The following is a 16,394-nucleotide window of genomic DNA, read 5'->3' as shown; positions in this document are numbered from 1 at the left end:
GTAGCATCGGCGGTCCTCTTTCAATTAATAACGTGATCATAGGTTGTTAGAGGTTCCTTCGCCAGACAATCCCCACCTCCTTCACCCTCCGCTACGCCACCTCCTCTTCTACTCCTTTTTCTGCAGCATCCCTTCTGTTCTCTCTCTTTCCCTCTTTCTCTCCCTTTCTCTCGCCTTTCTGGCGTCTTCTCCAGTTCCTCTTTATATCCTGTTCTCTCCTCGTCTTGTTCTCTCCTTATTCTACTTCCAAGCACGTCACTCCGCTTACTTTCCGCCTCGTTTTTTTCCATCGTTCTCATCGCCATCCTCATCGTCTCTCTCTCTCTCTCTCTCTCTCTCTCTCTCTCTCTCTCTCTCTCTCTTTCCTCTCGCTCCGATCGCTCTTCTGCTTATACATAAATATATATAGGGTGCCTGGAAATTACTAAATATTCTTTTACGACAGATTATTTAATTTGATATCCACGTTTCTTGTATGATAATACTTAATAATTTTTTAATAATTAGTAATTGATGGTTTGCCGTTGAGAAATTAAAATTCTAACGAGAATGAAGTATGGGACGACAAGATCATGTTGTTGAGCTAATTTTAATCGATGTTATTCTATTAGAAGCTCGCTTACAGAGATATACGAAATGTTTGTCTTTTTCAATTTTCACAATGCACACGTATTTTTTGCTGAGAAGAATCGTTCGGTAGGTTCGCGACACCCCGTATATATAAACGCGCACGCACGCGCGTCTCTTCTTTTATCCTTCCACATAGTCGTACCTATGTTCTTCTTATTCTTATAAGACGCGTCTCGCGAATAAGAAGACCTCAAGCCAAGCGCATAATTTAGCGCGAACGAGCGCGGGATGTCATTTTAATTGTCCGATGATCGGCAGCGGGTATCGATCCGCGTGTCCCCTGATTTCTCGCACGATCGGCCTGCCGGAAATTAGTTTCCTTCCAGTACATCGAGCGCACGGAATTCAATCAATCTTGCAAATCCTAACGAATGATTATATTTACACTCACTGTTGTGTCACAGAGAAAGCTGAGATTAAATTTAAATCACTTAAAAATATTATTATTTGTTTATTAACAGCGTGTAATTAAATTAGAGCAAGTAGTCATAAAAAACGAAAAAAACTTTAAATTATTATAATAATATAAAAAGTCATATATATCTTTATAGATAAAATAAATTAATATAGAGATTCTTCAATAAGCTCTGGATAAGAATGTAGCTAAAGAATATTGTTGCGCTTAGTTATTTTGTAATTATCATTTTTTCTACGTAATCATGCAGCGTTATTATAATTTTATATTATAATTATAATTACTCTATTATAATTATTTTAAAATCATTCATCTCTCTTACATTATTTTCTTTATTCATCATCAGCTGTGTTTTAACGGCATAAATCTTGACATAAAAAAATCTACGCATATATATAGATACGAGAAAACGATCGGGCATAAATCGCGCATCAAAGATATCTTTTCAAGAAAATAAGTGAACCATATAGATAAATGTTTCTTCAAAATAACAACTATACGTATGTCCGATCGATTCTTGCGTTGAACAGATTTTCTCAATTCCTTTCGAGTATTTACGAGATAAATCGCTTGTACTCTGGTAATAGAGAACTGACGTTACGAGAACCATCGCGCAACTCTCGTCCCCGGACACTTCGTATCGAAAGCGACACGCCGATCGAAGGTTAAATCCGCGAAGAAGAGCGCTACCGATCTTCTCCTCGACGAGATCGTTTTCCCGTGACACATTCCACGTATAACGGACACTTAAGCCGCGCGTTGTGGTCTGCCGCGATATCTCGCCCGCTCAGATGCGGCCCCGATCAGTCGGGGTGAGGAAGGGTTGGGATGGGGAGGGGAGGGGGAGGGGGAGAAGAGGGAACGAGAGCGGCGAGAAAAACAAAGCGGGCCCCGTAGGCGAGAGACCGCAGCGGAAACTTGGAGGGCTTCCTTGTCGAAGGATATCTGTGTGCCCTCCATTCTCCCCCTCTTCACTCCCTCCCATGTCACCTATGTCGCTTCGTCCCCGCGCCTTTGTCAATTTCTCCTTTTTTAATTGCACCCACGGGACGTGGCAAAAAAAAAAAAAAAAAAAAAGCCGCAGCGATAACCCCCATACGCGCGAAAGTTCATCGTCCCCGCGCAAAAGATGTTTCTTTGACAATCTTATATCTCTCTAACCAAGCTAAAAATGTCCGCTTCCAATTCAGTCCATATTTCTCACAGGACGAGCCGATATAGAAAATATATTCCTGATGTTTTAAATTATATATACGATTTATTATTTATCCATTTTGTTCGATTTATCATAATTATCGGATGGAATTAAATTTTATCGCGATGATGAATGATATAAAAATTATTATTACTAGACTACACGTAAGAGTCTAAACGCAAGATCTCGAAAGAACTGTCTTAAAAATTACGGAGTCGCAACCTGCGTTTCCGGCGACGAGAGAAGTAACGCGAGACGCGATGGTAACGACGAAGAAGTTCGAGGACACCGGGCCCGGATTCCTCTCCTCTCATCGTCGCCTGTCAGGCCCCGCGACCGACGGAAATTAATATGCTTGGCCCTCCTGTGACACAATGTTGCAAACGATGCGATCGGCGCATACCTGGCCGTCGCTCACGATCGCGGCGCGCGATGAGATATGACGACATTGTGACTTTACTCGTGTCCTGACAAAGTCGCAAATTCACGTTATCGATCGTCGACGATGTCAGCGGGCCGGTTAGCCGGCCTCAAATATATTTTCGTTCTTTTATTTGAATACGTACACCCTGTATTGTGCGAGCGACAATCTTGAGAGAAAGAGAGAGAGAGAGAGGGGGGGGGGGGGAGAAAGTCGATGATGCACGAATAATCCCCTCTCGTATACGGAGACTCGAAATAAAGAGCAAACGAGTATATCGAGTTTATCGAACTTCTTTTCTACGATACGAAACTTGATGAAATCGGTCTGAATTGGGAAATTTTCTAATACATGTGTTTTAAAAAATTTTCTTCTTCGCAACATCAAGAATCGAAACATTGAAAATCATTATTAACCGATATCTCGATATCTTCGTTACGGGAGTGGTATCGCTCGGAGAGGCTGCGCGTAAAGGGGGACTCTGCTCAGGGGCATCCCCGGGACACAAGCGATATGACGGAGAGTTATTAACGATTGATGGGAACGGCTCGCCGTGGCCTATGACATACGTCAAATTTATTATACGACGCGATGCCGAGCGTCCTGACGTCCTGACGTTCTGACATATCGTGTTGAGTGACAGTGTAGAGTGGGACGGTGGACGGGAAAACACAAAGCTATTAGTCCAAAGTACCGCGGATTTATTGTCCCGTCTCGTGGCCGTTATACGGAATTATAGTACACCCTTTAAGTGGCCTACGGGATCCGCGCCGGCGGATCGTTATTAAGCCGTGGAATGCCGGCGAGAGAAGACTTCCTCTCTCTCTCTCTCTCTCTCTCTCTCTCTCTCTCTCTCTCTCTCTCTCTCTCTCTCTCTCTCTCTCTCTCTCTCTCTCTCTCTCTCTCTCTCTCTCTCTCTCTCTCTCTCTCTCTCTCTCTCTCTCTCTCTCTCTCTCCTTCTCGCGGAAAATATATTTTGCTCCGACGAAACTATTATCGCTCGTGGTTCGCGACTGATGACGAGAAAGAGTGGAAAGTAATTGAGTTTCTTCAAGGGCCTTACGGGTTCGTTTGAACGCGCGACGACAATGCGTTATCTTTAAATCGCTTTTATTTAAATTCTCGCCTTTATATCGATTGACTCTATTGGAAATTAATTAAGCGACGAAACAAATATGCGTAAAGAAGAAAAGAAATGAGAAACGTCTCGGAAAATTATCCGATAATCTATGTATATAAACGCAACTACATTTACGTTAATCGAAGCTGAGAACGTGTTAATTTGTATTTAATAAATTAATTTTTTGCGGCAATTTTTTAATTGCGCGACGTGAGAAGGGGGAAAATAAAAGAGCATTAAAAAATTCGTTAATCTCAGCAGTGATACGAAGAGTGGCTCATAATTATAAACTCAATATTATGTGCTTTTGCTAACTCTGGAGTCTAGCTACTAAATTAAGCGAACGATAGCGAGAAATTCATATCAAGCTCTTTCGGAAGCGGAGAAACTGATTTAATTAATTAATTGAAAAATAAGATTCTCCCCGATTAATAAATAAGACTCCGATATATTTAAAGATGTGTGGAAGGTGCGTTCTCGCGCGCGTAATAACCGGCTAATAATTATATACATAATAATAATAATAATTACATACACGCTCTCGTCACTCACGAATGCGGCCTACAACCGCGAAGCGTAAAGCAGCCATTAGCAGATACACATCGCGGAATTTCAAATTCCATGCGAGCCGGAAAGTTGGCGGAAAATCGCGCGATAATCACGCCAGTTTTACGATATAAACTTCTTTGATTCACGAATCTCTCTATAACGCTCGATAATTACCGGCTTGTTACGTTAACGCTTAATTTTCCACGCGTCGCGCATGTAAAAAAGTATGGAGTTGCGATAAAATTCATTTGCGCATACGTATGCTGGTATCGTTTATTTTAAAAACGGTTCGCCGAAAATCGTGTGAAATTCAAGTGAATTTTTTAACATAATACATACTTTTAATATAGAAACTATATAATTTAAAAAAATAAAAAATATTCTCTAGAGTTAAAAATCATAAGATGAAGAGGTTTTCTTAAGGAAAATCATTACAGCTTATTACATGAATTTGTACAAGACTCTTTCAAAGAATTTTAAGTTATTAGTATAAGTCACGAGTCGAACATCTCTCGAAAGAAGAAACATCGACGAGCTTTGCAGATAACATCTCTTTTTCCTCCTCGCTTACATTTCTACTATATATATATATATATTTTCCAATTCTGTCAAATTTTTCCATATGTCGTACGGAATGCGGGAGGAAAAGGGCTATTTAGTAGATACATATCTTATTGTCTTCGGTCGTTATACAGAATTACGGTGTATCCTTTAAGCCTCCTGCTCGTTCAGTCGTCGTCGTCGTCGTCGTCGTCATCGTCGTCGTGGGCCATGCGGGCCCCCACGAAGGCACGTTATTAATCGGCCGATGTCAGTGGTTCGACCCCTCATAGAGAACCCATAGGACCTCTCGTTCGGTAAAAGGGACGGGGATCGCGCTCTTCGAGTGTATCGGCCCGCTCGATGCATGCCTCCGATGCGATGCGACGCGAGGCGTGGCGAGGCGAGGCGAGGTAAAGGGGTGGGACAAGAAAGGCCGAGGAGCCGGTGGACCCGGGAGCGGGACGTGGAACGCGGGACTCTCGGAAGAATGGGACTCACTTCGTGCATGACCCAAAGAAACCCCCGCTGAGCGACTCGATCCGATCCGCTGATCCCCGACCGCGCTGACGCAGATACCATCTTTCCTTGCACTCCGAATGCTTCTCTCTCTCCAGGCGTTTCTTTACCGCCCATATACCGCGCTCTCGCGCCGCGTCAAAGGAGCAGACCGAGAAGAGAGAAAGAGAGAGAGAGAGAGAGAAGAGAGGGTGGGATTGTAACCGAGAGACAGCTATATGATCGCACTGATTTGTCTGCTTATTGTTGCCGTTGCCTCGTTCGTTGCTGTTTCCGCTCGCTCGCGACGATGATGCCGAGTGTCGCGGACGACGACGACGACGACGATGACGACGACAACGACGTCGTGAGAAAGAGAAGGAGGTCGTGTAACGCGCGAACTGATTTCGGTATCTCGAAGCCGCAAAGAAGTTTTAACGCAGCCGTCGCGGGGTGATTTTAACGCCGACGTAGGAGACATCGTTCTTCGCCGCCGCGATCCAACGTTGGCGATTTTGTAGACTCGAAGATTGAATACGCTTTTCGAATACTGAACTGAACGCATTGTTGAAAAAAGAAAATTGGCCTTTTCGCTAATTATTCGTATACGTAACTCTTCTTCTTCGTCATAATTGCATAGACAATTTGAGAATTTTTAATTGACATAATTAGCCATTAGGCCATACAGCGACGCAATATCGGATCCAAGATTGCGTCGTACGACAATCTGCATTAACCAACTTCAAATTAGCGAATTGTTACTCCTCACTCGATTACAGTCATGCGTATAATCTAGACGGAGATGGGAAGTGAGTTAATTAGAATTACTGCCAACCAGCACTGATGCAATAGAGCCCTAAATGGCGGGTTTGTACAGACAGTGTAGTTGCGGCAATAAATAAGTTTATACCATTATGAAGAATTAGGATAGCAAAATTAAACCAACTATTGTTTTTCAAATTTTTCTACATTTTTTATCAATGAAATACCATATATAGTATAATTAACGAATATATATAACGCGAATTTTGCATTATGATTAACATAACAATTAATACAATTAAAAATAATATATTCTTTCATACGTCAATCTTATTTAATCGATTAGGAAATCAGAGTCATTCGAAACGATCAATATCCCTGGCTGACGAAAAGTCAGGTTGACGTACGTGATATTCTTACGATTCATTAGACGAACATTAGCGTGCGGTAACGTTTAAAATTAATTGCGAAATCAAGAGTTTAATGGGGACACGACTAAACAATCTCAGAGATCGTGACGAACCTGCCTTATTCGCGCAGGCTGCGTTTTCGCCTGCCTGAAATAAATATCGGTTCGCTTAACAGAGGCATCATGCAGTGGGTGGCGAGCGATTCACCTGTGCAACGAAATCCGCGCCGTTATCGCATCATTACGAGATAAGAGTCGATCTTGTGGATCGTGTCAACTATGTCGGGATGTTTAAGACACGTCGCGGCCTCATTTAACACGTGACTGCCGATAGCTGCTATTAATGACAACGCGAAGGCGTTCTCCTATAATTATCGATGGACCCGCTTCGATGGACTTTGCATAAATTTTATCTCGTCGAACAACGTCGGTGAATACACGCGAATACATTAGGCGAACGAGCCCCCGGCCCAGGCTCGCCCCGTTATCGGTGTCCCTTATCGCGTGTCGATTTTTGGCAGTCGATAATACCGACTCGTAACGATCCGCGTTGATCTAACATTTGATTCGTGAACAAAAAAAAAAAAAAAAAAAAAAAAAAAATGAAACTGTGATCCGACAGTTAAACTGATCGCGCGTGTTATACGATACGATTAAATATTTATGGAAAACATTTGGAGTTTAAACTTTTGCAAAAGAAAATTTTCTCCTTCCTTTACTTTTCGAGTTGAATCCCCCAAAAAGATATTACATAAATATATAATACAATATTTCTCTTGTAATTGTCGGGGGGGAAAAAAAAAAAAAAAAAAACGTTTCCAAAAATTTTTAAATATTTTTAAGAAATTTTATTATAATAAAGAGATATCGATTTTATTTATACATACATATATACACACGCTTTTCTCTTACATACAATCTACAATATCTCTCTCTCTCTCTCTCTCTCTCTCTTGCACTTTATTGAAAGTTCCAGGGTGGCGTAACCCTTTAATAACACACGAGCGATATCGATCGCCGTCCGAGATCGCCTACGAACGCGACACGCGTCCATCATGCGCAAGTTGCATAAGCGCGCATCCATCTGGGTAACGATCGGTGCATCTGGGTTACACGCGATTTATTGCGGCTGTAGGTCACGGGATCGCGTCGATTTATTCTCGCTTAATCCGCTTTACTCTCGTACCGCGTGTCTGGACTTTTGTTTCGTCATCCACGCGTTGTTCCACCGACGACGATATATAGGCACGCCTAGAGAGCAATAATCGATGGTAACCACTCCGTCAATGACAAGGGGTAAGGAGAGGGATCCGACTAATTACTAGGAAGACAAATGCGTCTTTGGATCGCCCGCTTATATAAAAGCTTTCTATATATATATATATATATATATATATATCCGAGAGATGTCCGCGTATTTTATCTCTTGGCCGGATTATGTGTACAGAAGAGAATATTATCATGGCCACGAGGTTACATCGGCTGGCCGTAAAGGAAAAACAATTTATATGTATGTCTCTTCTTGGTAAGAGAAAGACAGATAGAGATAGATAGATAGATAGAGAGAGAATTTTTAACGAGAAGATATTCTAATCGAGTTCGCTGTTTGATACTAAAAATGTATTTATTATTTGCGTAGATATTGCCATTAGAAATAATTTAGATTATATTTATTTAAATTGATGGATCATTGATTTTTTACAATTTATGAATCTACATCAGTGATATCCATCGCAGATTCTGTGTGGCTCTATATTTTTTGTAATCATCTCTTTCGAGAATATATATATTATGATTCTTTTGTCTATTGATTTCGCATTATACTTTTCCAATGATTCGTATACCATCTCATTTCTCGATATATCAGTTGCTCGTAGTCGCGTATAAAGCTTGAACGCTGTTGACGTGACTGAGAATTTAATGAAATGAGACATGCACAAGAGCGGGATCGAAAAACTAACTTTCTCACGGGTCTTCGCATGCATACCGTGACTTTGGCATCGCAGCGGCCTTGGTACGTTTCCTTCGACACGTAATTTTCGACGTGTAATCATGTTGCCGGGGTTAACCGAATCTTCATGTCGCGTATTCTCGTATCGAGTATAATCGGATCTCGATATACATACGTATGTGAAAATTAATCCTTTGCTTTTCTTGATCTCTATAATTATAATATGCCTTTCACAGCATCTGTCGCTAGAAATTATTATATCGAAGAAAAATTCATCGCTCCTCGTTTCCCGCGATACCAACGTGTCGTGCGAGAAAATTTTAATTACTCAATTGAAAATTTCTACGATGATCAATATAAATATAATTGATCTTCTTGGAAGGCTTTCACCGAGAACACGAGACATTCCCAAACATTCCTTATACCTATCGACAATAACCCGTCGTTAACCGTCGAGTCACCGACAACTCAATTCGAGTCATCCGAATGACCGATGACCTCGGCGAGCCACTTCTAATTCGTCTTCCTCTTGTTGCCGCAGGTACGCGTGACAGTGCTGGATAAGAACGACGTGGCACCTACGTGGGGTCCGGGACCGTGGAAATTCAAGATATCCGAGGAGGCGCCGCCCAACACCGTTGTCACGGTACTCAAGGCCCACGATCCGGACACCATCGGTACCCTCGCTTACACTCTGGTGCCGAATCATCGTCGTCGTCATCGTCCCGACACTCGCGGCGAGCCGTACGCCGACGAAGACGATGACGACGGAGCGCAGAGCCAATTCAAGCTGCATCCGACTACCGGTCAACTAAGACTCGCCGAGGCCCTCGATAGGGAAACGAAGGAGAGGTATACGCTGAGAGTGCGCGCCGATGATGGCCTGCAACACCGGGATATCACGCTTAACGTACAGGTAAGAATGCGTTACAGTTGCGAAGATATTCGAGACAAAAGCCTCGTAAACGAGTATTTCTCGCCGAGTGAAATTCGATAATTTCGTATATATCGCTTATAGCCATATATATATTTCTTATATATCGATCACTATCTTACGTACTAGGTACTTGAAAGATTCTAATCTTTGTCTTACGACTGATCGTCGACCGAGTCTCGCGAAGTTGATAAGAAAAGCAACGTAGCTAGGAATATATACGAAATACGGCCACTCTCTCCGAATGCATCGCGAAATATCGCAAGTGGCATTTCGGGGGATGAGGAGAGCTACGGTCTAAGATCCAGAGAGATCGGTCGATTGTTCCCGGGTATCGGAATGCTCGACGAGCGAGGGGTCAAATCGATAATGCATTAGACACGTCCCCGTGCCGAAAGGTCGCCGATAACTTCCTACTATAACTGTAACCTATTGCTTCATATCGACGATATATTCCTCTTCTCTTTTATTAAATAATATAACCGGTATATATTCTCGTAAAATGGAATTTGGCCGTTGCTGGACAAACTCGGGGTCGGTTAATCTCTTCTCGCTCGAAAGGATCAGCTGACGAGCGATTAACGAATGAAGGATCTCACGAGTAACGAACGAAGCATGAGCGAAGGATATTCTTCCTTGAGAAGGAGAAAGAGAAAAAGAGAGAGATGTTAAATAAGCGCAGCGACGAATTAATTTATGGGTGTACTTACATGGGATATCGTTATTGCCGAGAGACGGCGAGACCAATTATACCGGTCAATTTAAAGGCAATCAATCTCTAACGGAATCGAGCCAGGCAACACGATACGTGAACACATAGTATGAAATTTGTCTAATCTAGGAAGAGAAGAAGATTCTTAACCGATTCTATTTTCCGACCGGAATAGTTTCTCCTTCTTTTGTTCTTTAAAAAAATCATTCACTTTTTTTCATTTGAAATTTAATAAAGGAAACCTAGTTTAATTTGATTGGAAAAAAAATTTACACATTTGTATACATTTAAAAAAAAAAAAAAAAAAATTAAAAAATTGTTGAGAATAAAAGACGAAATTGAATTCGATTTTTCGAAATATGAGAAAAGCGGTGCCATTTTAAATAAATTAAAGACAGAAACTCGAAATTAATTAAAAATTAATTAATGTTGGTTTGCGGGCGTGAGTTGCGAATGAATCCGATATTTTTCAATTAATAGCAGTAATCGGTGAGGAACAGGAGGAAAGTCGTGGTGGGGGGGGGGGGTACGGTTATAATGCCGTATGCATAAGTCAGCGTTGTCTATCGCAACGAGCGATCTCGAGCAGAACAATGTTGCGCTATTGCGTACGCGCGCAAGCGTCACTCGGAAGATAAATCTACGATCGTCCGGCGACCAGCCATGCGGATTGCTCTCTCACACACACACACACACACACGCACGTGTATATGCAACAATGGCGCACGCCCGTCCCTCGTCCTAATAAAAAAGATCGAGTTCGTTTCTGCGTACGATTACGAAACGCCGTGAAAGAATCGATTCGCGAGCGGATCGTTCATTGCATGAGAAAATGAGAAAAAGAGAAAGAGAAAGAGAGAGAGAGAGAGAGAGAGAGAGAAAGAAAGAGAGTGATAAATCGCACGATTATCCGCGATCTCAATCAGAATTCCTGATGGGTGAGACAAGGCAAATTTAGCCTTTAAATTCTGATGCCTCTCGCTATTGCCTCGCGTCTCGCGATGAATGATTTCCTCCACCTTTTTTTATAGATATCTTTCAGCAAGTATGTCCAAGTGTTGAAAATATTAATTTTCCAAACGAAGCTTTATACGAATTCATTCACGCGGCACAAGCGGGAGGCGATAATAAACGCGAATCCGGTCGAGGGAGCCCGGCCGTTTAACGAAGCCCGAAGAAGAGGCCCTGGACCATCGGGGGCCCCTCGCGGACAATCGCAAAAATTATTTTTATGATGCGTACTGGCCGGAAGAATTCTTTTAAGGATCTCTTTGCTTGCCGCGCGCTCTCACGTGCCCTGCTATTCTATATCCTTAAAGGCAAAAGAGAGAGGAATGCTGGACCCGATCATAGCTCGGCGGTCGGTGGTTTCGGGTTTTCTCCGTTGAAAGCGAGCCGTTTCTCTATTGGCCGACAGTCGCGGAATCTGGCCTCCCTTCTGGCCTCTTATATATCTGATCCCCTTGTGCCGCGTTCCCCTCCTCTCTTCACCCATCATCCGTGTCTTCTTCTCCCGCTAACCTTAACCATTTCTTTCTCGATCGACCTTCTCGAACCCCTTGGAGAATCTCTTCTTCGATTCTGCCCCTTCTCCCCCTCCCCTTCCCCTCCTCGCGCTTCCATCTTCTCGTCGCATCGTTCATCGTTCCAAGTCATCGCGGAAGAAAAGAATGAGATGGAGTAGTAAATAGCGCTACTAGAATAATTCTAATACAAAGTTACAGTACTCTAAATTTATTTAACGAATATTTCCCGATTCGAGAAATATCGAGCATATCTTTAAAGTCACTCTCAAGTCTTCGCATATAAGCGTAACTTGTTATATTTATAAATAACTGAAAGTCGAAATGAGAGAGTTTATCTCGATATTAGAAGTGTCTAATATATAAATTTTTGTTGTTTTTTTTTTTGCGGGTTTAAATATCAATTATATTAATATTTAAATAATTTATATATATGCAACATAGAGAAAAGGAGAGAGAGAGAAAGAGAAAATATATATGTATGTATGTATGTATGTATATATTGTTACCGCGCTCGCGAACGACACATCTCTTGCAGAATCTGGGGCCCCGTCTACTCCTTTTCTCCTCTCCCCTCATCCTTTGCTGATTGTGAGACTTAAAGCATCTCTTTCTCTCTCTCTCTCTCTTCTACCCCAGTCCTGATTCTTTTTCTTCGTCTTCTCTTTCCTACTCGCCGACTCCTCGTCATCCACTGTCGTCTCGAGACACCGTCGCTTTTTGCAAACGGTCTCCGTGCTCTCTTTAATCAAATCGTGTCCCCATCTTATTCTACTGTATGTAACGCGTGTCTCGTTCTCCGGAAAACTTTGAGTCTGTTCGAGTTATCTCTAAAGACAATGCATCAATTTATTAGTATCATCTTTCGATTATATGAAAATTAGTTTTGCTGTAATATCGAATAAACAGTTATGAGTGATAACAAAATTTGATTGCTTTTACATTGCGGTGATGATGAGTTTTTCGTGTAATAATACAAAATTGTTTTACACGTGTAACATGTATAAATCCACTGGTATTCTCTCTAATTTTTAAATTTAAATATGAATTTATATATATATAAGCTGAGGAACAAGACAGAGGGGAAAAAGATATTATCGAAACAAACGAAATAATCGACACATAAATAGTCAGCCTCCGTTAACGACGTTGTTGAATCTCGCAGACATTTCGCAAGCTTCTTTTTAGCATGACAAAAAGAAATGATATGCGAAAACGTTATCGCGATGTCTAGTTTCCGTCCGATTTACAGGATAGATATAAATTAAATTAAATTCGACTCGGCGCGGGTTAGAGCAACCGTGCGCACAGTTTCGCCACGCAGAAATATAGGATAATTTACATATCCATATATAATTTATACACATGTACGTGAGAGATTAGCGTTATTGCCATGGGGGTATCATTTATTGTTTAAATTATTGCACATATGTGTTTTCGGCGAACGACAGAGAGGAGCCGGCTGCTACTCGTTTTAGGTTGACAAATGCGCGAAAAATGTAAATTCCCTCCCCCCCTCCCTCCCCTCTCTGTCTCCTTACGGAAATGTAAAATGTAAATTTACTCGTTTCTGGATATTCGCCGCGTGATTCTATCGGGCGATAAAAAGACGAGATTATCGGCGTCGCGTGAAATTTAACGATATCGAATAAATGAAACGTCCGCGACGTTAACCGCGCGCTAACCGCGCCTTCGATCGATTATATCGAATTATTTGCAGAATTATTTCAATTTTCTGTCGGATACACTCACATAAATCTATGAACTCGACTGATATTTCTTCATTAGATCGATTTTTCAAATGTGTTCTCATAATCCGTCCGTTTCCCCCAATATAATGCAGATTTTTCTTGTCTACATAAATAGCAATTCTACCTTCGTATTACGTTGCACATATTTTTCGCAACACACGTCTCTGAAATTAATTGAACAATCGTAAGATCGGTGCGAAAAAAATATATAATTACATTTTTCATATTTAGCATATAAAAGCGTTCATCGGGATATGTTATAATGTTACACGCGATGAAAATTATATTCATATACCAATGCTATTACTTATATTCTCTCGTTCCCTCGATCGGAGGACCGCGTCCTCTTCCGTCGCTCGTCTTTTACCGCCGCCGACCGATCGATCACAATGAGCGCATTGTTACATGGATAAATAGCCCGCGGAGTCCTGAGAATGTTTTCTTCTCGCGTTCGGGCTACCGCGAGGGAGCGAGGTACAATAATTCGATGGCGAACGAAGGCGAGCGCGGAGAGCGGTGCGAATATTTCCGGTGGCGGCGGTGTTTATCCAAGAATGACGTCGAGTGCACGGGCATGATTCGAGTCGATTTTATTCCCCGAGTGTTTATTTTAAGATCGTACCCGATTTCCGGGTCTATTAAGAAGCGCGTGAGTAAATCTTTTCTACTTTGCGTTCACAAGTAAGGACGAAAGGTACGCGCGAAATGAAAGCAACTCACTGTGTCCCTTGAAACGGCTCTCTTTAAAAGGAACAAGTTCTCGCGTGTGTGTGTGTGTGTGTGTGTGTGGGGAGGGGGGGGGGAATTCTTGGAAAGGAAGTGGACATTTAATCCCTTTGGGATTGCGTTTAAACAATAGAGATAAAAGATTTTCACGGCATTCCAGGTAAAGATACAACGCTCTAAAAAAAAAAGAAAAAAAATGATTTCGAGAATAGAAAAATTTCATCGTCTACACGATGACGATGTTAAAGAAATATGACTCTAAGGCGAACTCGTGCATCGTTTTATCGCTAATAAAAAAAAGATCTGAAAAATCATTCTTCGCAGGTTACCGACACCAATGACAACGCGCCGACCTTCCAAAGCACGGCTTATTCATTCGACATCCCGGAGAACGTGCCCAGGGGCAGCCGCGTGGGCCAGGTCGTCGCGACGGACGCCGACGCCGAAGGATCCAACAGCCAATTGAGCTACGTCCTCATCTCCGACTGGGCGAACGACGTGTTCTCGTTGAATCCGAGCACCGGCGTGTTCACGCTCACCGCGAGTCTCGACTATGAGCAGGTTGGTATACCGGAAAAGAAGAGTCGTATACATGTGTGTTACGTGTTAATTTTTTTTTTTTTTTTTTTTTTTTTTTTTTTTCCGCGGATAAAGTTATAGACGACGATTGTCCGTAAATCTCAGACGATTCCCTCCGCCATTTCCATATTAGACTTGTTATTTATATATATAGAGAGAGCCATAGGAGAAGGATTTGAATTTCGCATGTGAATCCCGTTTCTCCAAGATTATAAATATTATAGTTAATGAATATTCGCGTATGAAATTTTTCGATCGATCAATTCAACAGTTCGGATTTTCATGGAAAGATGACAGTGGATGTTAACGAAGATAACAACGCTCGACGCTGATTATCTGTAAATCAGACAACGATCGTTCGATTATATCCCTTGTGAATCGAAATCTTTATTTATTAATAGAGAAATGTGAATTTTTCACGGAGAACGGGTTTACTCCTCATGATTATATGAGATAGTTTATAAACTTGTTGGAGAAATATCTCTCCGATATTTTATGACGTTCGAAATTTCGTCGATCGTAGGCACGATCGATTGAAAAATATTTCCCTTTCATTTGACATACCGTGACTCTCTATTTATTATTTCACGTACGAAGAGATACGCTATTAAATGATCCAGCAGTCGAGAGAACATGTTCATGAACTGGAACGAGACGATACCGCGGACGATTCTCAAGTTATATGTTTACATATCAATACTATAGACACGTCCATCGCATAATCGGTCGATGGATACGAAAGGGTTAACAGCGGCCTGTCGAGATGAAGTTCCGTTCGAATCATGGTCGGAACTAAAAGAAGCTAAAAAACATGTCGGGGACGCCCGGGGCAGCGATTATAACCACGAACACCATCTCTGTATTCAAGCGCACCATTATATTATCGGGAGCGGTGGGCAAAATGCTAGAGTTTAGGATTTAACGCTATAACAATCGAACAGATCGCGGAACAGACAGTCTTTAATAGCGATCTCTCTGTATTTCGGAGACAAGCCATAGTTAGCGAACTTTGGCGCACATATATAGTGCGGATCGCGCCAATAGCGTAACCGAGATGCTATAAGAAAAAACTCGCGTTAATCTTTTAGATAAGAAGGAGAAAGGACTAATTACACAGTTTAATAAAAAAAAACACACACACACAAAAAGAGAATAATTTCCATAGTTTCCATAGTTTCCATAGTTTCATTCATAATATAGTTTTTCTTCGAAGAATAATAGTGCTTTACAAAAAACTCATTGTTTAAAGTTATCTGATGTTTGAAACTATTCTCTCTCTCTCTCTCTTTCTCTCTCTCTCCTTCAAGTATATTATTACGTTTTAATATTTTAATATTGCAACAATTAACGCTTACTTTTAAGCAATCCGTTGGCTACGCCACTGTTTTACGCTTTATAATATGTATGTGTAAGAGTACGATGAAGACTAAGTGTGTATTGGTACAGCTTTTATCGAGAAAGAGACGAAGGAAGAAGCGAGGGAAAGCGTGAGCGAGAGGAACGAGATAAGGGTAGCTTATAGAACCCTTCATCAACGTAATACCCTTCCAGATACGCACCAACATCATTAAGGGGCCTGTGGAGTCTATCGTGAAACACATCGGAAACAAAGAAAATAACGATCGAGGCCGAAACTGACATTTTAGTCCTGTCTTGCAAAACGGTTAATTACGGCTCTC

At 41.6% G+C, this 16,394-nt stretch overlaps 1 protein-coding gene across 1 annotated transcript in view; it reads left to right on the top strand.

The window, feature by feature from the left end:
- Positions 1 to 16,394, top strand: part of Ft (cadherin-related tumor suppressor fat) — a 74,721-nt gene that overhangs the window by 39,741 nt on the left and 18,586 nt on the right. Inside the window, exons 3-4 of the mRNA XM_070307903.1 lie at positions 9,032 to 9,406; positions 14,461 to 14,697. Coding sequence (XP_070164004.1) covers positions 9,032 to 9,406; positions 14,461 to 14,697 — 612 coding nt within the window. The remainder of the gene's footprint in view (positions 1 to 9,031; positions 9,407 to 14,460; positions 14,698 to 16,394) is intronic.

Source organism: Polyergus mexicanus, unplaced genomic scaffold (assembly GCF_030449975.1).
Source record: "Polyergus mexicanus isolate NDT 795.1 unplaced genomic scaffold, iyPolMexi1.0 SCAF_15, whole genome shotgun sequence".
NCBI classification, from domain to species: Eukaryota; Metazoa; Arthropoda; class Insecta; order Hymenoptera; family Formicidae; genus Polyergus; species Polyergus mexicanus.
This window is presented reverse-complemented; position numbering and strand designations above follow the sequence as displayed.